Source organism: Lissotriton helveticus, chromosome 8, assembly GCF_964261635.1.
Source record: "Lissotriton helveticus chromosome 8, aLisHel1.1, whole genome shotgun sequence".
Classification (NCBI taxonomy): Eukaryota; Metazoa; Chordata; class Amphibia; order Caudata; family Salamandridae; genus Lissotriton; species Lissotriton helveticus.
In genome coordinates, this window is record NC_136069.1 from 185,091,376 (window position 1) to 185,115,359 (window position 23,984).

The following is a 23,984-nucleotide window of genomic DNA, read 5'->3' on the forward strand; positions in this document are numbered from 1 at the left end:
GGATTGATTTCTTATGGACGATAGCGATTCCTCCTCCTGTGTGGCTGGTACGGTCTTTGCGAGTGATCTTATAGTCTTCAGGGATGGCAATGGTGATGTCTGGTGCGGAGGAAGCATTCATCCATGTTTCCGTTAGGAAGGCGACGTCTGGAGAGAAGGTGTCGAGTAGGTTCCATAGGTCAATGGCGTGCCTGTGCACCGAGCGGGTGTTGAGGAGGATGCATTGTAGGTGGGTGGGGTCGGGAATCTGTGGTGTGGTCGTAGCGGAGATGTTGTTGGTGCCGCTGAATTTGCAGGAGAAGCAGGAGAAAGGTCCATGGGTTTGGCCAGGGGCGGCTTGGACGCAGTTGGGAGCGCGACCGGGGTTCAGGGCTAGGAGGGTTGCGGCATCGTAGGTAATGCGGGGGGGCAGGGAGGGACGGGGGCCAGGGGGTCTGGCGCTGGGCGCGGTCCAGGCGCGGACGGGCGTAGACGGGCTTACCTTCGGCGCGGGTTGGGCGCGTTCGCTGCGCGTGAACGCTGCGCGCGGGAACTACTGTCATATATGGATAGTGGAGGGGAGGGGCGAGGGCGGCTCGGCTGGGAGGCGGGGCGGGCTCGGGTCAACACGAAGCACAACAACAACAGCTACAAAATGGAGGGGGGAGTCGAGCAGGGCGCTGGGGGGTATCGCGCTATGACTTTGGCAAGAAAACAATGGTGCAAGCAGGCGAGGAGCACTCAAAGCGGTTAAAGGCACAGTGAAGTAATGCAGCTCAGTTCTATGAAACCGGCAGGCAAGCGGCGAGGTTGAAACAATTAATTAAATTAAATGGCAGTGCAAATATGCTAGCGAGCTTACAACAAATAATTGAATGGCAATACAAACAAATATGCTAGCGACGTTTAAAACAATTAATTCAATGGCAGAAGCAGCGTGGGTCAAACAATTAAATAGTAACTTGTTCATCTGAAAGAAACAGGTTAGTATTAGATTCCTTACCTTAGAATAGATACCCCAGCAATACCAACCCCGGTGGTGGGTCTGCGAACCAATACAAACCTACACCAGAAAGTCCTGGAGGACCGAACGGCCAAAGAAGCCATCCCTCCGGACTTGACTGTCCAGGCAGTAGTGCCTCGCAAAGGTGTGCAGCGAGGCCCACGTGGCCGCCTGGCAAATGTCCTGCAAAGGGACTCCCCGGCCCAGGGCAGTAGTAGCCGCCGTGGCCCGAGTGGAATGGGCCCTCAGCCCAACAGGAGGCTCCTTCCGAGCCAAAGAGTAGCATGCTTTGATGCACAGGACGACCCACCGAGAGATGGTTCGTTTCTGCACCGCCCTTCCCTTCTTCTCACCCACGTAGCCAACAAACAGTTGGTCATCCACCCGGAACTGGCGTGTGCGATCCATGTAAAACGAAAGCGCACGTTTTGGGTCCAGGCGATGGAGCCGCTCTTCATCCTTTGAAGGATGCGGAGGCGGGAAGAAGGAGGGCAAGGTGATGGACTGCCCAATGTGAAAAGCAGAGACTACCTTGGGCAGGAAAGAAGGTCTAGTCCGAAGGACCACCTTATCAGGATGAACAGACAAGAAAGGAGGTTTAACAGAAAGAGCCTGGAGCTCACTCACTCTCCTGGCAGAGGTGATGGCCACCAGGAAGGCCGTCTTTAAAGTGAGAAGACGGAGAGGACAGGAATGAAGGGGCTCAAAGGGAGCGCACATCAGGAAAGTCAAGACCAGGTTCAAGTCCCACTGAGGCATCACGAACGGAGTTGGGGGATACATGTGCGTGATGCCCTTCAAGAATCGTAACACAATAGGGGACTTGAATAAAGATGGCTGATCAGGTAGCCTCAAGAAGGCGGAAAGGGCAGAAAGATAGCCCTTGATAGTGCCCAGAGCAGAGCCCTGCTGGGCAAGGGAAAGGAGGAAGAGGAGAACCTCAGACAGAGGGGCAGAAAGGGGATCCACAGCCTTTGCTGTGCACCATGCCACAAATCTGTTCCACCGGCAGGCGTATACCGACTTCGTGGAGGGACGCCTGGCTGCCAGAATTACATCACAGACTTCAGGAGGCAAGTCAAATGGCCTCAACTGCCGCCGCTCAATCTCCAAGCATGGAGGTGGAGACTGGACAGGTTCGGGTGGAGGACCGTCCCCTGCTGCTGCGACAGAAGGTCCTCCTGAAGGGGCAGGCGGATCGAGGGACCGACTGTCATGCTGAGTAGCTCGGGATACCAGTATCTTCGAGCCCAGTCCGGAGCCACAAGGATAACTTGGGCCCGGTCGCGCCTGATCTTCTTCAGCACTCTGGGCAGAAGTGGTATAGGCGGAAAGGCGTACAACAGACCGCAACTCCACTCGCGCCGAAAGGCGTCGCCGAGCGAGTGCCGTCTTGGAAACTCCAACGCGCAGAACTGATGACATTGCGCGCTCTCTTCTGTGGCGAATAGATCTAACCAAGGCTCTCCCCATTGCTGAAAGAGGCCTCTCGCCACGTCCGAGTTCAGACGCCATTCGTGATCCACCGAGCACCGACGGCTGAGTTCGTCCGCCCTGGCGTTCAGAGAACCTGCCAGGTGTTGAACCGTCAGAGTCACGCCCTGACGTTCCAGCCATTGCCAGAGACGCAGAGCCTCCTGGCAAAGGGTCCACGACCCCACACCGCCCTGTTTGTTGCAATACCACATGGCGGTGGTGTTGTCCGTGAACACCTGCACTACACTCCCGTTGACAAAGGGGAGGAATGCCTTCAGTGCTAGGCGAATCGCCCGCAGCTCCAACAGGTTGATATGGAGCCGGGACTCCGCCGGAGACCAGATGCCTCTGATCTCCGCCTCTCCCAAGTGGCCACCCCAGCCCTGGAGGGACGCGTCCGTCACAACCACGTGCTCCGGTTGGGGAAGGGAGAGGGATCTGCCTCTGACCCAATCGCGGTCCGTAAGCCACCACTGCAACTGTCTCGCAGTGCCCTCCGAGATCAGAACATGGTCGGATAGGTTGCCCTGATGCTGGGCCCACTGAAACTTCAGGTCCCACTGCAGAGCCCGCATCCGCCACCTGGCGTGATGCACCAGTAGGATGCAGGAGGCCATCAGCCCCAGAAGCCGCAGCGTCAACCTGACCGAAACCCGGGATAACGGCTGAAAGATGGGAATCAGAGCCTGAATATCCCGGACCCGCCGTTCCGGGGGATAAACCCGAAACTGCGCCGAGTCGAGAACCGCTCCGATGAAAAGGAGCTTTTGAGAGGGACACAGGTGTGATTTCGGCACATTGATGGAAAACCCCAGCTCGTGCAGGAGGTCTGCCGTCATCTGAAGGTGGCGGACGACTGTCTGGGGCGAGCCCGCCTTCAACAACCAGTCGTCGAGGTAGGGGAAGACTGAAACCCCTAACCGGCGCAGATGAGCTGCGACCACCGCCATCACTTTCGTGAACACCCGTGGGGCGCTGGTAAGGCCGAAGGGGAGCACGATAAACTGAAAGTGCTCGTGGCCTACCGTGAACCGCAGGTAACGCCGGTGGGCCGGCAGGACGGGGATGTGAAAATACGCATCCTGCAAGTCCAACGCTACCATCCAGTCTTGTGGGTCTAGAGCAGCCAAGACCTGAGCCAAAGTCAACATCTTGAACTTCTCCTTCCGGAGGAAGCCGTTGACGTTCCGTAGGTCCAAGATAGGACGCAGGCCTCCTTTGTCCTTCTTGGGCACCAGAAAGTAGTGGGAGTAGCAACCACACCCTACTTCTGGCCCAGGAACGCGCTCGATGGCCCCCTTGGCCAAGAGGGCCGTAACTTCCTCCTGCAGAAGTGTCAAGTGGTCCCCCGACACACGGTGGTTCTGCGGTGGCATGGCTGGAGGAGTGGACTCGAAGGGGAGGGCGTAGCCCCTTCGAACGAGCTGCAGCACCCACCTGTCCGATGTTATCGCGCGCCAGCGGGAGTGGTGATGGCGAACCCTGCCACCCACTGGCGTCACGTGAGCCCGAAAGCTCGGACTAGGAAGGCTTGGATGCAGCAGCGGGGGGAGGCGTGGACTGACCTCGCCGCTGGCCTCTACCGCGCCCACGGCGGAAACCACGGCCGCCACCGCGCTGGGGAGCGTTCTGCGGCGCGTGGCTGGCAACACGTGTGGGACCGCCCCTCCCTTGGCCACGAAAGGGGCGAAACGAACCCGTCTGCTGGCGCTGGGTCGAAAGACCCAAGGACTTGGCCGTGACCCTGGAGTCCTTGAAGCGCTCCAGCGCGTGGTCCGCTTTGTCACCAAACAGGCGACTGCCATCAAATGGCATGTCCATGAGCGTATTTTGGACGTCTGGCGAGAAGTTGGCAGATCTCAGCCAAGCATGGCGACGAATCGCCACCGTCGTGGACATAGCCCGTCCCAGCGAGTCGGTCGTGTCCAGACCACAACGGATCGAGTACCGCGCCGCATCCCGGCCTTCAACGAAAGCCCGGGTGAGCTTGTCCCGCACTTCCTGGGGGCATTGCGGCAAACACTCCTCGACCGTATCCCACAGGGAGTGGGTGTAGCGGCCCAAGAGGCACGCGGTATTACAAGACCGCAGTCCAGCGCTCAAAGAGGAAAACTTCGGTCAGAATGTTCGGCTTGACCTTCGCGACAGGGAGCTCAAGGCTCAAGGCCTTGGCAGCCCTCATCAGGACCACCGAATAGGCAGCACCTGCCTCAGACGCCACAGGGGTCGGGGAGACAAACCCAGGGTTGGGCGACTCGTCCAGACCACTGGCATCACCCAGATCACCTACCCAGTCCACATCATACTGGCAGGCACGGGATAAAGGGTCCTCAGACCCCTCCCAACCCTTTCCATACTCGTCCTCATCGCCGTATTCTGGATCGACGATATAGACCTCGGGGTCAATGGGCCCCATCGGCGCCGGATCCGGCGTCGGACGACGCCGGTCCGACTCCGCGTCAGGAGTCAGAGGGGGAATGGGGGTGGCGCCGCGTGGCGTCGGCGCCGGGGACCCGACGCCGGCCGGAACCGACGGCGGAGTCGCTGCACCGCGCGGAGGCGGTACCACGGGGTGGCTCAAAGGAACCGACGCCGGAGAGGCCGGTAGACCAGCCGGCGACGAACCTGAGGGGCCCAGCGGCGCCGAGGCCGGAGCCACCGGCGGCGTCGAGGCAGGAGCACCCGAACCGCTCGGGCCCCCAGACGGGACCGACGGGCCCGCAGGCGCCGTAGGCCCCGCCGGAGGAGACCTCGCCCTCATAGCGATGAGGAAGGCCTCGATCTCCTCACTCGACGCGCCTTCCCCAGGGACCGACGGGTATGGGTCAGGCGGCGTCGGCAACCCACGCGGGGCCGCGGGGGTGGGGCCACCCGAGCCCCCGGCCGCATCACGCGGGCGTCGGGGGGAGTCGGGGGTACGATGACGACGCCCCGACCTCTTACGCTTACCTGACGAACCGGAGGAATGGTGGCGACTCCCGGAGCGCTCATGGCGGCTCCGCGATCGTTCCTTCGACCGCTCCCTCGACCTCCGACCGGACCGGGACCGCTCTCGACGCGGGGCCGACACACGGAGCTCGAGAAGCTTGCGGGACCGCTCCCGCCTAGCTTTACCAGTCAAGGCCCGACAGTCGACGCAGGACTCCACGTCGTGGTCCGCGCCCAGACACCGGAGGCAGAGTCGATGGTGGTCGGTGACCGACATCAGGCGGTCGCACTCGTCGCAACCCTTGAAACCAGGCATCCTACCGGCACCGTAGAAGATTAAGTAATTAACAATAAACTTGGTCAAAAGACCGGAGTACTGCTTTTCGGATCTGCGCTATCTGGCGCGGAAAAAAGAAGAACTGACGTCAGCGCGCGGAGGCGGCGTCTATATACTCCAGCGACGTCATCACGGCGCACGACGCCGACGACGCGGAGCCGCAGGGGACGCCTGCAGACGACGCCTACCGACGCGCAGGGGTACTGCTACGCAAAAGTTTCCGGATCCAGACTGACGCCTGGGGATATTCTAAGGTAAGGAATCTAATACTAACCTGTTTCTTTCAGATATTTAAAATTTGTTCTCTCATAATTAGATTATATAATCCTGTGTAATCAGTAACTTTACTTCCCAGTAACCAGCCTTCAAAAGCCTTAGTGGCACAATCAACAAAGTCAGCCAAATCCTGAGACTGAATTTTCTGGGTGTCTCTGAACAGCAACCTGTACTGTTCAGTTGTTAAGCCAAACCCATCAATCAGTGTATTCTTCAGGACTTGGTAATTGTTAGCATCCTCAGCTCTAGTAGTGAGGAGCGTATCTCTACCTTTACCTTCAAAGGAGAGCCACAATATAGCTGCCCACTGACTCTGGGGGATGCACTGGACAGTGCAGGCCCTCTCCAAAGCAGTCATCCATTTGTGGATGTCATCCCCTTGTTTAAAGGGGGGCACTATCTTACTCAGGTGTCTAGTATCAAAACTCCTGTCTGTAGGAGAGTAGGGTCTGCAATCCTATGATCACCCAGATTTTTGCTTTTTGCTTCACTGGTTTACGACTTTCCCTGGCTGTGGGCCTGCTAATCAGACCCACATCCTAGCTGTTTTCTCTACTCCAAATTGTACCCAGGTACTAAATTGGCACTGGGCCCTCTCAAGTCCCTGTACCCAGGGCTGAGGTGCACCCAGAAGTCTCCCAGGGGCTGCAGCATGTATTATGCCACCCCTGGGCTGACTAACTAAATCAGACACAACTGGCTGCTTGACAGCTGGGGCAGAGTGGTGTACTCACCCTCTGCTGTAGATATAGTATTCCTATATCTAAGCCTAAATGGACACACAGATCTCCTATCAGTCACTCCTATGGCAGGCCTTAACAATCCTGACGGCAGAGTGCTTGGAATCGTGTGAGATAGTGCTCTAGCATGAGCTGAGCCTGTCTGCGGCTTTCGGGATCCATCCCTTAGCCGTTTCCATGATATCGCATACCATATACTCTTAAGTGCATTATAATCCTCGCGGTTATATGCCAACTCTGGTATCGCTTTATCAAAACATGTCGAGTAAGGTGTCATACGAATTGGAATACTAACCCCTCGCCAATTCTGGCGACGGGGTTAGCATTCCACCCTTCTAGAGGGACACGACATGTATGTAACCTGTAACCCCGGTTAAAGTCAGACAGAGCCTTAGCTCCACAAAATGGATGCCGCCACCGAGACACAAGTCTGCCCTCCTGCTGCTGGGAGTCCTCCCAGCCCAGGAGGCAAGGACAAAGGGTTTCCTGCCAGGGGCGGTGCCAGCACCGTCCCAGACAGGATTTTGTGTATCCTAGGTAGGCAGGGCTTTAGAGGAAGGTGACTGCAAGTGGCACCCCGGTGCTCACTGTGCATAGGCCGGCTGGAACCAGTTCCAGGGGCACACCAGCCCCTGGCCTGGGGAAAGCCCGCCAAAGGAGAGGGGTGTAACCACCCCCCTCCTAGTCCCACCCATAGGGCAGGACTTAGTCGCGTGCCAGCCCCTTTTTGCAGGATAAAGGTAGGAACTGGCCCCCTTCCAAATCAGATCATCTTTGAATCCTGAAACTACTTTCCACGAAAGGAACTCAAGACTTCTTCCCAAGATTCTCCCTTGTGACTAAGGAGTAGTCACCCTGCAGCAGCAGGTACCAACCAAGCATCGCGGTTTGTTGCCAGTCTCTCCTTCGGATCAAGACTGCTCCAGCACGACGAGAACCGGCTTCCCTGGCACCTCTGACCTCAACCTACATCATCAGCCCAGCTGTGATCCGTGGGTGTGACGAGACCTCGAGGGACCGGCCATCTTCAGAACTGCACGACGCTTGTCCAGCACGACCACCGAGTGACCCTCGACCGAGTGCTTTGGGGTAAGAGAAGCCCCGACCCTGAGCAGCTCCAGCACCGAAGTTCAGCCCCCCTGCATCCACGAGATCTGCGTGGGGCCCCTCTGCTCTTTGCTGCCAACCGCGTTGTCCAGGTCGCTTGCCCGTTGGCTAGTGGCCCTCTCACGACGCTCCACGACGACAACTACTGCTGGTCTGGTTGCTCCAGACTAGCCCTTGCTCCCCTCCAAAAGAGGAGCACCCTGGACCCTCCTGGTCCACTCAAGACGCCATTTTAGGTCCACCGCGTGGGCCTTGCATTTGCCAAGACTTGTTGCCCAATCCTGGGTCCAGCGACGTCGACAGCAAGAACCTTCGTGGGACAGCTCGCACCTCCATCCTGGTCGCCGACAACGCCTCCTGGTCCGAGAGACTGCAGAGCCCAGCAGCGCCCACTCACCTGGCTGAGGTGACTTCGTCCGGTGCCATCCTGGTGCCCACTCAAATCACTGGCTAGTGATTCAGAACTTGGTCCCCTCTGCTTACAGGTTTCTTCTTCCCTGATCCAGGCTTGGATCACTCCGAACTCTCTTCACTGGCCGCCTGCCAGCAACTCTTTCTTCAGGCTCCTGGATCTTCAACGAGGGTTTCCGACGCAACTTCAACCCTATGCAGCCGCAGCCCCTGGGCTAGGTAACTTGAGTACTCCGGTGCTCCAGCATAGTCCAACACCCTAAGTGTTCGGATCCACTCTCGTTTTCGACCCACCTAGTTGGGTTCGCCCGAGAACAGTAACTTTGCAACTGCTAGCCTCCATAGACTTTTTCCCGCCTTACGCGTGAGAGTTCCCACTCTGCACACGACGTCCACAGGCCTCCTGCATCTAATCCCAGTGTTTAGGATTGTAGGCCTAGCGATTCCTAAGTCTAGAGAAGTACTACTTACCTGCTAGCAAGTTCGCATTCCACTTACTGTGTATATGGTTTTTCGTGCCCCTAGGGCATTTGTGTAAATTGTGCGACTTAAAGTATTTTCTTAAGAGTTTTGTTGTGTGCTTAGCTCCCTGACTCATAAAGAGTTCAGGGTAGACTTGTTATAAATAAAAATCTGTTTATTTTCATAACAACTTGTGTGGTGTCCTTTCACTTGGTGTTCAAGGGGTAATGTGATGGTAAAACAGCTGGCTTAACACGCCCTCTAGAGTCTTAGCCTTAGACTGCTCGTATCCATGCTACTAGGATAGCTGGTCTATCAGGTTGACTTACAACCAATCATCAATAAGGGTTGTTTGGACTGATACATAGTGTTCACTAGAATAGTGAGCACTGCATATCAGGCCAACTTCTCACACTGTCTTTATCCTTAGGGATATTGCTGCCACCAGTGGGGACTACCCCACTCAACTGTTGCTCTCTAGCAAAGGCAAGCTTCTCCTTGGCAAGGGCAAGTTCTTCCCTCTGGATCCTTAGATTAGCCTGTTTCATCCTTGCTTCATGTTCTCTCCTCTGAGGGGAAGTCATTCTCCTCTGGGGAGAAGTCATTCTCCTCTGAGAAGAGGCATGAGAGTGCACAGATCTATTGGAGTCCCTAGAAGGAGACCTATCTCTTCTAACTCCAAAGTTAGGCCTGCTTAGGGTTAGTACTGGGGGTCCCCCAGATCCTTCCCTATGTAGGTCTAAGTTGGCCCTACTAAGTCTGCTGACTAGCTCAGGACCATTGTCTGCCTCATCTCCAGAAAGAACCTCTTCATCCTCCTCCTCCTCCTCTACTTCCTCAGTTTCAGGGAGGTCAGGATCACCACGGGTACCTTCTAAGGCTGGCATGCTCCCATCTGTATGAGTAGCTTTCCTAGCATCATATGTCTCTAAGAGACCTAACAGAAAAGAAGTGGTAGGGTTAGAACCCTGTTTCAATTTCCTGGAGGTACACAATTGTCTCATCTCCTGGAAACTGAGAGCTGCATATCTGGAAAGGACCTGTGGAGGGTCACTAACCACTAGGGGAGTCTCTGCAGACTCTCCATGGGTAGACATGCTTCTAGTGTGGTGTAAGTGATGCACCTATCTACACTATGGGTTTATCTACTGATCCCTTGCTAGAGTTGTAGTCAGGGTGTGCTAAGCCCTGTCACACTACAACAGCTGGTTCAGTAGTACTCAGAGTATTCTAAGTTAAGTTATATGTACCTTGGTACTTATGTGATCTTTCAAATGATATTCTTAGGATACGTGTATGGTAAAACAACAGCAAGCTCAAATCCCACCCGCTGCTCACCAATGTGAGAAGTTGGCCTGATATATAGTGCTCACTATTCTAGTGATCACTCTGTATCATTCCAAACGACCCTTATTGATGATTGGTTGTAAGTCAACCTTATAGACCAGCTATCCTAGTAGTGTGGACAAGAGCAGTCTTTAGGCTAAACTCTAGAGGGCGTGTTAAGCCAGCTGTTTTACCATCACATATACCCCTTGAACACCAAGTGAAAGGATACCACACAAGTTGTTATAAAAATAAAGGATATTTATTAATAACAAGTCTACCCTGAACACTTTATGAGTCAGGGAGCGAAGCACAATACAAAACTCTTACGAAAATACTACAAGTTGCACAAATAACACAAATGCCCGAGGGGCACGAAAAACCATATACTCTAAAAGTGGAATGCGAAATACTAGCAGGTAAGTAACACGATCCAGAGGCTTCAGGACCGCTAGGACTACCTTACTGAACCCTCAGGTTAGGAGCAGGAGGCCTAGGGTACCCGGGTGCAGAGTGGGAACTTTTACGCGGGATGCGGGACAAAGTCTATGGATGCTAGTATTTCTAAAGTTACTGTTTCCGGACGACTCCGACTAGGTAGACTAAAAACGAAAAAGGATCTGGACACTAGGATAGTGAACCTGTGCTGGAGCACCGAAATGCTCGAGTTACCTAGCCCAGGGGCTGCGGCTGCATAGGGTTCAAAAGATGTCGGGAATCCTCGTTGTAGTCTATGGAGCCTGAAAGAAGATGTTGCTGGCAGGTGACCAGTGAAGAGGTTCGGTGTGATCCAAGGCTGGATCAGTGAAGGAGACGACCTGAAAGCAGAGGGGACTCAGTTCTCAATCACTAGCCAGTGATTGTGTGGGCACCAGGATGGCACCGGATGAAGTCACCGCGATCAGGTGAGTGGGTGACGCTGGACTCTGCAGTCACACGGGCCAGGAGGCGTTGTCAGCGTCCAGGCTGGAGGTGCGAGCTGTCCCACGATGGTGTCTGCTGTCGGCGATGCTGGATCCGAGATTGGAGCAACAAACCTTGGCAAAGGCAAGCCCACGCGGTGGAGTCAAAATGGCGTCTGTAGTGGACCAGGAGGGTCCAGGGCACTTCTTGTTGGACAAGGAGCAAGGGCCAGTCTAGAGGACCTAGACCAGCGGTGAAAAACGTCGTGGTACGTCGTCAGGAGGGCCACTAGCCAACGGGCAAGTGACAGGACAACGTGTCAAGCAGCAAAGGAGCAGAAGGGCCCCACGCAGATCTCGTGGATGCTGGGGGGCTGGACTTCGGTGCCGGAGCTGCTTAGGGTTGGGGTTTCTCAAACCCCAGTGCACTCACTCGAGGGTCCCTTGGCGGTCGTGCTGGTTAAGCGTCGTGCAGGTCTTGAAGATAGCCGGTCCCACGGATCTCGTCGCACCCACGAATCTCAGCTGGGCTGATGATGCAGGTAGAGGTCAGAGATGGCGGGGAATCCGGGTCTCGTCGAGCTGGGCAGTCTTGATCCGGAGGATGGACGTGCAGCAAACCGCAAGCGCTTAGATGGTGCCTGCTGGTGCAGGGTGGCTACTCCTTAGCCACAAGGGAGAGTCTTCAGAGAATGACAAGAGTTCCTTTCGTGGAAAGTAGTTCAAGTTTCAAGATGATCCAATTTGGGAAGGGTGCCCGCTCCTACCTTTATTCTAAAAAAAGGGGCTGGCACGCGACTAGGTCCTGCCCATGGGTGGGACCAGGAGCGGGGTGGTTACACCCCTCTCCTTTGTCCAGTTTCTCCCCAGCTCAGGGGCTGGTGTGCCCCTGGAACTGGTTTGAGCCGGCATATGCACAGTGAGCACTGGGGTGCCACTTGCAGTCACCTTCCTCTCAGCCCTGCCTACCTGGGATACACAAAATCCTGTCTGGGATGGTGCTGGCACCGCCCCTGACAGGAAACCCTTTGTCCAGGCCTCCCTTGCTGGAAGGACTCCCAGCAGCAGGAGGTCAGACTTGTGTCTGTGGTGGCAGCATCCATTTTGTGATGCTGAGGCTTGAGTTAACTTTAACCGGGGTTCACAGTTACATACATGTCGTGCCCCTCTAGAAAGGTGGAATGCTAACCCCGTCGCCAGAATTGGCGAGGGGTTAGTATTCCAATTCGTATGACACCTTACTCGACATGTTTTGATAATGCTATGCCAAAGTTAGCATTTGACCGCGAGGTTCATAATGCACTTAAGAGTATATGGTATAGCGTTATCATGGAACAGCTATAAGGACTTGGTTCCGCAAGCTGCAAACGGGCTCATTCATGCCAGAGCACCATCTCACATAATTCCAAGCACTCTGCCTTCAGGATTGCTAACGCTTGCCATAGGAGTGACTGATAGGAATATATGAGTCCATTGGTACACTCCGTCTAGATCCCTTCGCTCGGCTTCCGCTCATCTTGTTGTGGTGCCTAAAGTCTTGAGAGCTCGGCTGGGTGGCCGTTCTTTCAGCTTTACGGCAGCCAGATTATGGAACACTCTTCCGTTTGAATTGAGAAGTACACAAGACCTTGCCTCTTTCAAGAAAATCTTAAAAACACATCTTTTTCCTAGGACTGTATCTTCTTAATTCCTAATTTCCAGTAGAATGTTTTAGCAGGATTTTCATCAGTCAAAGCGCCAGGATACCCGTGGGGTGACAGATACGCGCTATAAAAGATTATAAATACATACATACATACATACATTTAGGGTTAGATATAGGAATACTATATCTAAAGCAAAGGGTGATTACACCACCTTGCCCCAGCTGTCGTGCAGCCAGTTGTGTCAGATTTGGGTGGCCAGCCAGGGGTGGCATAATACATGCTGCAGCCCCTGGTAGGCCCTGGGTACACCTATGCCCTGGATACCTAAGGTATACTGTACAGGGACTGATAAGGTGGCCCAGTACCAATTGGTAAATGCACCTTAGGTACATGCTTGTCAATTTAGAGAGAGAACAGCTAGGCTGTGGGTCTGATTAGCAGGGCCACAGCCAGGGAAAGTCGTAAACCAGTGAAGCAAAAAGCAAAAATCTGGGGTGGCCATGGGATTGCAGACCCCACTCTCCTACAGCGACGACGTCGAAGAGCGAGGAACCACAGTCAGACCTGCGGGGCCCGAAGGCGTGCCGACGGGGCCTGATGGGCCAAAGACGCGTTTCGTGGCTGACAGGAACTCCGGCAGCTGGGCCGGAGTCACCGATGGACCCGGAAAAGGCAGGTAGGCCATTGGCAACTGCACCCTCAGCTGTATCGTGCGACCGGCTAGGGGAAGGCGAAGAGGGATGTTGCTTCTTCGACTTCTTGTGCTTCGTGTGCGAAGACTGCGTCGAACGATGGTGATGGCGGCTCTGCGACTCCCGGGCATCCAGCAACTTTCAGGACCATTCCAGCAAAGGTTTTGGAGCCAGGTCCGGGCGTTCGTGGCACGGCTCAGAGTCGTGGCCGTGCCCCAGACTGTAGAGACAATCGTGTGCAGATCAGTCACCGTAATCATGAGGGCACAAGCCGCGCAGGACTTAAGACCAGGCATCCCTACACACCAAGAGTCAAAGACTCAAACAACAAAGACAAAAGTCCCAAAAAGGTCAGTCAAAAATTGATTGGGGGTACCGCTCTCTCCGGATCTGCGCTTACTGGCACAGAAAAAGAACTGACGTCAGCGCGCGTGGGCGTGTCTAAGTAGGTCCAGTGTCATCATCTCAGCGTCTACAATGCCAACGACGTATGCACGCAGAGCTGTACGACAACGCCTACCGTCGCGCAGGGGTACTGCTGACGAAAGATTTCCGGATCCAGTCTGACGTCTGGGGGTTATTCTAAGGACTCTATCGCTGACGTGTTTCTTTCAGATACTACATTCATGTTGTCTGGATTCCGGTGATATGCAGGTGAGTTGTTATATGAGTGCTATGTAAAACTTGTAAATAAAATTTAAAAAATGTGATTGGTTGAACCAGGTATTATATTGTGAAACCTCTGCATTAGATGAAGTAGTAAAAAGGTACTATAGGGTACATAATAGAAGAGAAACACTGTAGCCGACAAATTAGCTTAGTTAATTTACCTGAATATTTTGCATTTCGGCTTTAATGCTGGAAAGGTAATTGTTCCACGATATAATCTGTGATGCAAAGTGACCAGGAGCTGAAACACTAAAATAAAAGAAATATATTCAAATGTGATAACCAACCATATAAATTATTTGAAAAGATATCATAAAATACTTTGAAGCAAAAAAAAAAAACTGAAAACAGATACAGCATGTGTAAAACAATTCCCTGTAATTTGTACCTTACTATAAATCTCAGTGGAATGTATGACGTTACATCGCATACATTCACAACTCGGTATTTTACATTGTGTCGTTACAACGACTTGTGCTGGACTTAGGAATAGTATGATTTACTATTCCAACTCCAGCCTACGTAACAGTAGGGAAGGTGTTGGAATAGTACATCATACTATTTCTTAGTTTGGAGCGCCACTGAGCGCAAGTCGTAGTAACGACTTGCGTTGTAACGAACGTGATGTAAAGCTATTCGGTGGAATGACCGCATTGTAAAGGTCGTTCTCCATCTCAGTCTCATGAACTTAATGCATTTCTTCCTCACTATAAAGCAACATTTTCACAAGTACATCATCTCATTGTCACAATATCCTCTATGTTGATTTGCGACAGGATTTTTAAACCCTCCTTGTGTTCACACATTGCCAATAAGGGTTCGATTTAGAGATCAAAATGAAACAATGTCTTAATGCAGAGCAAGGAGAGTTTGTAGCAGTAGGGAAACCAATGTGGAAGTGGCGTAGAGGACAACAGTAATTCCCAATGCTGCCCTCCAAAGAGCTGCTCGAAGCAGAAAGAATACTGCACCTCAAGTTCTTCAGCAGTGGTATGGAAAGGCTATATGGCGTCACCCACTAAGTTTTAGGAAATTCACTCCCACCATGATCTATTTTTATTTATTTATAAAGTTTTATATAGCGCGAACTTGATCCCGAAGAATATCAGAGCGATTTACAATTTGAGGCAAAGGTAACAAATCAGAACATTAGTCTAACATGGGGTAAAGCACAGTTTACGTCAACAGGATGGCCGAAAAATCCATAAGTATTTAGGGATAGTTTTCTTTCCCCTTCATAATACAGCTATGGAACTAAAAGGTGTCTAGAATATAACATTGCTGAAAGCATGACAAAATAAACTTTAAAAATAAAATGGTATTGGGCAAAGAAGAATAATGTGATATGATGAGGTTAAAAGAGTACTTACAACACACAAATTTGGTTTATCTGAGTTTCTAAAGAAACCTTCAAAAACATAAGCAGAAACAGCCATAAATTAAGTTTTGCTGGTCATATTTAAATGGATCATTTCGACTTTTATTAGATTACAATAGGGCACTCGAGATACTTGTACATTTTTTTATGGTGAAAACAAACCGAACAGAATACAAGGGGAAAATTAGGTAGCGAGTGAACTACGGATTCTATACAAGGAGCTACTTGAGATTATGCTGCTGTGTTGTTTTCATTGACACATATTTTTTAACCATTCAAAATAAGTTCCGATTAAGCTACAAAAAATAAAGTAGGTTGGGACCCGACAAACAACTTCAGAAACCTCAACTGACTCAGGTGTGAGCATTCATGCTGTACTCCTTTCTGATGCTTATAGTTTGCAATTTTCAGCATAATTTTTTTGAAAAAACATATTTTATTGATTTTCTTTGCTGAAACAGATATCCATCATTACAATCGATCCAGCATTCTTCTCCCCTGGTAATCAGTTGGCACATTTAGAGATCTATTATTTTGCTGATTAACGACCATGCTCCTAGTTCCCCCTGCAATACAATAAACAACTGCAACATATCGCCAGTCCACAGGCATTGCGGCCAGATAATCGACTCGGTTTACACTCTATATCTTATTTAAATGAACAAATGAGAACTCCCTCCCTCCGCCCCCCCTCCCTTCCACCGGTGTGTTCCTTATACTCATAACATTTCAATAGCCAACGTTCGTGTTGTCAGAAAGCCAGGATGCCCCTACTGGGTATTACAGTTCCCCCGTGCGCCCCTGCACTCGATTCCCTGTCCTCCCCGGTCGGTTGTCTGATCAGCGTCTGAACCAGCTCCTCCCACGCGCTTGCCTTGTCTAGTGCCTTTTCATTATTCTGACACCATGCCTGCTGGAAGCGAATAGCACCCTCACTACTAGCCCACTTTAGCAGCTCAGCCCTCCATCTCTTATTGCTGGGACCCTCTTTAGATTTCCAGTGCATCGTAATTTCCCTCTTCGCAAGCACAAGGCCCATATCTACAAACTTACTCATTACCTTCGTCTTGGAGGTGTGAGGGAACCAGTGTAGTATGCATGTAGCCATATTAAATTCCAGCTGACGTTCCATAATTAAATTTAATAGGTCCCCCACCTCTCTCCAGTAGCTTCCCAAATTTGACACCCCCACATGTGCTCCAAGTCTGCTCATACTCTAGTACATCTAGGACACATCACATTATTAACATTGTAGTATTTCATGATCTTACCAGGTGTCAAATACGCTCTATGTAATATAAAGAAATGCACCAGTTGAAATCGCGCGTTTGTTGTGCCTTTCCACGCCCTACGCATAATGTGCCCCCATGTGGCCTCCAGTATGGGTTTCCTAAAGCTCTCCTCCCATTTTAGACGCAGCGTATCTAACGGGACCAAACCTTCATTCAACATTCTCGAGTATAAGCATGTAACTGCTTTGAACGTACCTGCTGCCATTACCACATACTGACACGCCATCGTTAACTTAGACTATCAATCCCCCTTTCCAACACTTCTGAATCGCACGCACCAGGGCAGCATGCATCAGAAAGCCTCCCCTGGGGAGATCAAACCTTTCCTGCAATACCTGATACAGCAGCAGCTCCCCATCTTCGTATAGGTCCCCCAACACCTGGATCCCTGCCTGCTCCCATTCCCGCAAAGATGTCCAATCTCCTCCATGGGGCAATGCTGTCAGCATCCCTAGTGGTATCTCAGGCGCATAAGGGTGCTGCACACCTGCCCTCCACTGGCTCCTATTCCAACACAACCTCAGAGTCCTCTCTTCCACTATGAGATCTCTCAGGTCCAATCGCTGTTGCAATACTATGAAAGACAGGACATGTCTCGGAATTCCACCACCTCTCGCGGAGTCAGGGCCTCGAAATTCTATGGCTACCGCCTGTGTAAGGACCTGCAATTGGGCCGCTATATAATACAGTTCCAGGTCGGGGACCGCTAATCCACCCTCCGCCTTTGGTCTCATCAATGTTTTTAGGGCCACTCTGCGCCTCCCCGCCCCCCAAATGAACCCCACTATCATGGACTTCAAGTTGGTGAATACTGAGCATGGCACCCATATAGGTAATGTTCTAAAGAAGTACAGCAGCCGAGGGAGTGCCACCATCTTCAGTAAGGCTATCCTCCCCATTCACTGACAGCGGAAGGGTACTCCAAAAGGCCATGCTCCCTTTTGGTGCTCGTATGCACCTCCCTATATGTCCTTCTAACATATCACTGGCTCCATGATATATACGCACTCCAAGGTACGCTAAACAAGACGGTTAGCAATGCACAGTCTGTGGTATCTCAGGTGCTGCTCTCCCTAGTTGCACTGGGAATAAACATGTTTTAGACCAATTAACCCTCCGTCCTGAAACCGTCCCGAAGTCCGATAACAATTGTGCTGCCCCCGCCAATGCGTTGTCCGTATTCGCCAAGAACAACAAATCATCTGCATATAACGAGATGTATTGCAGTACCCCTCGAAAAGTCAAGCCCTCATACCACGGTCCCAACCAAGGTTCTATTGCCAAAGCAAATAACAGCGGGGAGAGTGGGCAACCCTGTCGTGTTCCGCGGGCTACCGCATATCGGGGGGAAAACATCTGCCCTACTTTAACCCGTGCCACTGCCGAAGTATACAGCACCGTCATCCACCCCACGAATGCCTTGCCCAGCCCAAAGTACCCCATCGTTTTATACAAATATGGCCATTCTAGGCTATCAAAGGCCTTTTCTATGTCCACTGAAAGGATTGCAGCCGTGGGCGAGCCTTCGCAGGCCTCTCCCAATACCCTCATCAGTCTCTGCACATTGGTAGTAGTATTCCTGGTAGGGAAGAACCCAGCCTGATCCTCGTGTATCAGGCTAGTCATATGCTGCAGCAGGCGCAACGCCAGGATCCGACTAAGTATTTTATAATCTGTAGACAGCATCGACAATGAGCGCTATGTCCGTACCATCCCGACCCGGCTTCAACAGTGGAACAATAAGGGCCTCACGCATGGTCATCGGGAGCTGTCCTAATTCCCGCGCCTCAACATAGACCTCTAATAGCCTTGGTGCCAATAAGTCTATATATTGCATATAAAATTCAACAGGCAACCCATCTACTCCTGGGGTCTGATTCCGTGCCATTTGTTTAATGGCGCTCCTAATCTCTTCAAGCGTAATGTCCCGTCCCAGGTGTTTTGCCTGCTCCTCACCTAGCTGTGGAAGTGTTACGCTTTCCAAAAAGGACACAATATCAGTCTCTCCTGCTGTTAGCGTGCTCTCGTATAGCTTCTCATAATATTCCCGGAACCCATGCAGGATCCCACTTTGAGTATAGACCGTAGTGCCCTCCCCCACCCCTAGTGCCAAGATCGGGGAGCCCCGCGGTATCGGATTAGCCAGCCAAGCTAATAGCGTTCCTGCCTTATCACCTTCCGCATGAGCCTTCTCAACATACTTCCTATAATCAAAACAGCGCAGCCTCTCCACCTCCGTAGCCAGCGTCTCCTTAGCCTCTATTAATTCTTTCTGACATTCCGGGTCCTCCGGGCCTTGCTTCTTCCACTAGCCTCAATCGTTGGTCCGCTTTCTCCACGTCCTGCAGCAGGGTTTGCCTAACTCCAGCATACTTGCTTACTACCACCTTAAAGGCGTCCAGGTAGTAGCAGTTCCTGTGTTCTCATTAAAATAGTGCGTTATCCCCTCTTCCACCTCCCTACGGAACACTGGGTCTTCTAATGTCGCGGGGCGCAATCGCCATGTGGGAATTTCAGCTTTTTCTTTTGTCCAATGTAAGGTGATCAGCCACGGGTTGTGGTCGGATATGGTGCTAGTGAGATATTCAAAGTGAGTTACAGAAGGTTTCTACCTATGGGGAGCACAGTATGGTATCTAGCCGAACATGAAGCTCGTGCAGTGCTGAGAAATAGGAATAATCCCTAACCTGCGGATGATGCGACCTCCACACATCAACCAAGTGCCACCTAGTTTGCCAATCAGCCTATACTTGGACAGTCTAAGAACTGTTGAATCTGGCAAGGGGAGGAGAGACCTGTCCATGACCGTGTCCACTATCGAATTAAAATCTCCTCCCAATATTATCGGTCCCGCCAGGAAATGTGCCTGAGTGCCGGACATTCGATCCAAAAATCTCGCCTGATCTACATTTGGGGCATAAATACTAAATATGGTTACCTCCCTGCCATACAAGTGCCCTTCAACCGCAACAAATCTGCCCTCACTATCTATCGTTTGTTTAAGAATCTGAAAGGGAACCCCGGCCCGGATCCAAATCAATGCCCCCCCCCCCGCGAACGCCGAATAAGATGTGCTAAAAACCTGTCCCCTCCATCTACACTGCAGCGCTAGGCCCTCTGACTTAGTAAGGTGCGTTTCTTGGAGCAATGATATATGCACCCCCCTCCTGACCAGTTATGCATGAACCTTGTGGCGCCTTGCCATCGTGTGGAGTCCCCTTACATTCCAGGTAATACAGCGCAAATCAGGTACTGCTCCCATCAGCACAGTTCCACCACCTCGCCCCTCCATGAACACTATGGAACACAACGGTGAACCCCAGATCCCAAACCAGCCCCCAACTCCCCCACCCTACCAAGAACAGGTCCTAAAACAAAACTGTTAGTCCCCATCCAAACCATTCCAACACATACCTCACACCTAAGTCAAGCAGTAGCCACTGCAGGTATGCCTTAAGGGCAATTGGGGGGGGAGGGTGGGCCCTAGCGCCAACGGGTGACCGATCTCGCTCATCCACGATCCACGCAATAATCCCCCAATAAAACACAGCTAGGACTCCGTAGACACTCCCCGACAACCTCCCGTAACAGATACAGGGCCTACGAGCAAGCTTCCTTCAGCCGACCCACATTTCCTTCAATCATTCACTTTAATGTAGGCCATCACTTATCCAAGAGTCCATCCGCTATGGCCGGGGTGACCTTCGCCATTTTAACACTCTCCGCCTCTGAGGTCTCCGTATCCGACTGTGTGTTGTCCTTCTCTGAGTCTGCATTTCTCGGCGACTGCAATACCGGTTCTACAGACAATGCCATCACCGCATCCAACACCTCCTGTCACTCCAGCTCAGTTTGTGACTGCGATGGCTTCTTCTTGTCCAGCCGCTTACGTTGGATTGGCGTTGGGGAAGGCCCCCACGGGATTCCTGAAGGCGTTGCTCCATCCGGTCGGTTCCAGCTCTATATATTTCCAACCACGCCCAAGCTTCCACTGGAGTGTTATGGAAATGTGTGCCTCCATCCAACATTATTTTCAGCTTTGCCGGGAATAACAGTGAATATTGAAGGCCCTCCGATCGCAACTCTCTCTTAACTAACAGGAAGGACATTCGACGGCGCTGGATCTCCAATGTATAATCCGGGAATATAGTCATTTTACTATTTTCAACCTGATAGGGCCCTTACGTACGTGCCTTCTGGAGCAAAAAATCCCTGTCCCTATAATGCAGGCGTCTAGCTACCACTGGGCGGGGGGGACGCCCCGGTAGCGGCGGCTTAGCCAGCACTCTGTGCGCCCGTTCCAATGTGTAGAAGGGAGACAAGCCCTCCTCCGCTACCACCGTGCTCAGCCAGTGTTCCAAATACTTCACCATGTCCGCCCCCTCCACTTTATCAGGCAGGCCCACCACACGAATGTTGTTCCGTCTATTTCGGCTTTCCGCATGTTTCTTGAGGAAAATGAAATTTTGCCTGACAAATGTTTCCCCTACGTATACCCTATGTTACATGTGTGTGCATGTCATCCATGCATATTTCCTTGTAGTGGCCTGAATCACTAGGCCTCTGCATTCATGTCCTGCATTAGAAATGCCAGTCATCAAAGTCTCCCAAACGTTAAGGTAGCATAAGGCCCATGTATTTGCATTTCATGACTCCTGACACACTGAAAGCCGAGAGAAGCCCAGCAAGAGGCCTGCCAAGACAGTATTATGAATAACAGTTATCTGTTTGCTGTACAGAGTGGCATCCCTGCCCGGTGAGGAAAAGTAAACAGAACCCGTCCGAGGGAGATAGGGCCTAGCCATTCTGTCTCTGTTTAAGTGGATTACAGTGCTTGCATCCATAGAAGAGCTCACAGCCCTCATGCAATGAACGAATAATCAGATAATACATCCCCTGACTCTAGATATCAGTTGTACTAGATGTGCTGGTCGCCTTGACACAAGAGATCTCTCTTCTAGACTGAAAGTCAGCCTCTTCCCAGTTACACGTCAATTGCACGTCATGCTCAAAGTTGCACAATTAGGGCATAGTTCCAGCTAGCTATCCAAACTCCTCCTCTAAGTACCCACCCACCTATGACACCTACCTATCACCTACCTATGACTCAAAGTACACACCCTCATGTACACCCACATGTTCTTATCTCATTTTCTTTCTTGCTCTGCTTAGCCTATGTACAAGAAATGTATATATACTATGTTCAGTAAATAATTGTTAGATGACCCTTCCTGAGCCTCTGTGGTGATGGAACTGATTCTCCCTTTGACTCGAGTTATTGGAATAAAGCCCATTTAACTTGGACACCACGGATCCTGTCTCTCATTTGATGCATGATACTTTGTTAATGCCTAGAAATTCTGCCAGGGTAATCTTTTATTTACCACATTCTCCAATGCCTGTATGCGGTCTAGTGCGTTCGTCATTTTGCTTTCCAACACAGTTTGGGCCGGCGTCACTTCCTGCAATGTTACTTCCACCTGCTTCACTCTGTCCATCAGCTTAGAGTGGTCCGCTCTCAGGAGCCCCAACCCCGTCGCCACCTGCGCAATGTCTTGTTGCAGGGCTGTACGCGAATCCGCTATAGCCTCCAGTATCCGGTCAAATTGTTGTTGCATACCAGGGTCCTGTGATGGTCCTGCCTCCTCTAATTCCGCCTGAGACCGCATTTCAGTGTCCGGCGGCTGGGGTCCCCCACCTGGTTTCCCCCTTGGTTTCCCCATGCTTTGGGCCTCCGGATAGTGGTCAGACGCAAGTGGGCTTGCCACCGTGCCCCTAACCTTGCCGGGTCGCCAGTAGCCAGTACCTCTGCAAAAGAGCTCTGAAGTCCTGCTCGCCGAAAAAAACCCTCAATCCAACACAGGCGCCTCACTATGTCAGCAGTCCACCTCCGTCTATAGTTCTGGGCCGAAGATCCTGTACAAATCCAGGCTCACTGTTCCCGGCCTTGATCAGCAATGTCTCTCCCTGCCACAGTCGGGCTACCACTAGAGTAGAGAGGTTACACGTTGTACTTCCACAGATGATGACCACAGTGTCTCTCCGTCACCTCCGGGTCCTTGCGCCAAGTTCCCCTCTACTCGCTACAGCTCAAGGTCCACTCTGTCATCCCCTAGCTGCTGCTGTGATTGCAAATGTTGGCCCTTGCACCCTCCTCTCTCGGGCCCCCGTGAGCCTCGCCCGATCTTGCCCGCTCTCGCCCGCTCCTTATTCCACTAGTGCTCAGGTCTGGGTCTTCATTGCCTGCCACCTACTCCTTGCCAAAGTCCGTCGCTCCCCTCCTCCGTGGAGCATATAGCTGCCGGGGCCAGGCGTGTGCGTTTCCAATTCCGGGGCATCCCCCCTCTTCAGATCACCTTTCTTGCCCACCGGCGTCAGCAGGTGTCAAATCACGGGCCTCCACCATCCGCCAGCTCCCTCCCCCACCAGAGCTCGCAGGCCGCAGTTGTTCCCTCCGCGACCAGGTGCCGAGGTTCAGGCCACAACCCACTCACCGCAGTAGGACTAAGGTCGCCTCCACTCCACCGAATGTTGCTCAGCTGCCGCTCCACCACACATCTAACAGCCCCTGCTGCACCTCCTTCAGGGACCAGGGCCTCAGGCTCCGCTCTCTTCCCGCCGGTCCGTTGTCTCGATCAGACCGCGCTTGCCACTCTCTCCCACGGCGCTGGGTGCCTCCTCTCTCGACCTCCTAGCTCTTGGCCGCCCCCAATCTACCAGTCGGTCCCACAGGCCACCGGTGCTCCGACCTTTACCCCGTTTCGCCTCTTCAACGGACGGAGTCCTGCGGTCTCAATGGCAGCCCCAAGCACCCCTCATCAGCGGTGCTGCCATTATATTTTATGCGCCGTCACTGCCAGCGCTCCGATGGCAAAATCCGCATATATCTCGCTATCCGCTGCATGTTTATCGGCAGGTAGGCGCCAGGGGTGGTCCGCACTCCTCCCTCTATGCTTGATGACACCAGGCAGTCCAGAGGGCTGAGTAAAATCAGGATTTTGTGGGGATGGAAGTGGAGCTCAGCGCTCACACAGCCGACTCCATTGGCCTCCAAGCCACGCCCCGCAATTTTCGCATCATATCCCCAAATTCAAACACAAAACAACGTGATCACATCATCGCATTTTTCTCCTTATGGATTAGCACTCAGAAGTGTCACAAGAGACACGCAAACGTTAGAGAATGATGTTTATATATTTCTTTACTGCCACAGGGAAACATGCTGCATCTAGTTAATCGTGTTAGTAAGAAAACCCTTTAACCTAATTAATAAAACCAAAGGTATCACGCTCACATACTGAACAACGCGTGAAAGAAACAGAAATACTCCTGTATGGTGCAGAGTTTCAGTAGGGGACGC

The 23,984-nt window shown here is 52.2% G+C and overlaps 1 protein-coding gene across 5 annotated transcripts in view; it reads right to left on the reverse strand.

Annotated features, from left to right (window-relative positions):
* TTC3 (tetratricopeptide repeat domain 3) overlaps positions 1-23,984 on the reverse strand; it is a 1,911,479-nt gene that overhangs the window by 367,836 nt on the left and 1,519,659 nt on the right. For all 5 annotated transcript variants that reach the window (XM_078656864.1, XM_078656865.1, XM_078656863.1 and 2 more), the window contains one exon: positions 14,116-14,203. In XM_078656864.1, the coding sequence (XP_078512990.1) occupies positions 14,116-14,203 (88 nt within the window). The remainder of the gene's footprint in view (positions 1-14,115; positions 14,204-23,984) is intronic.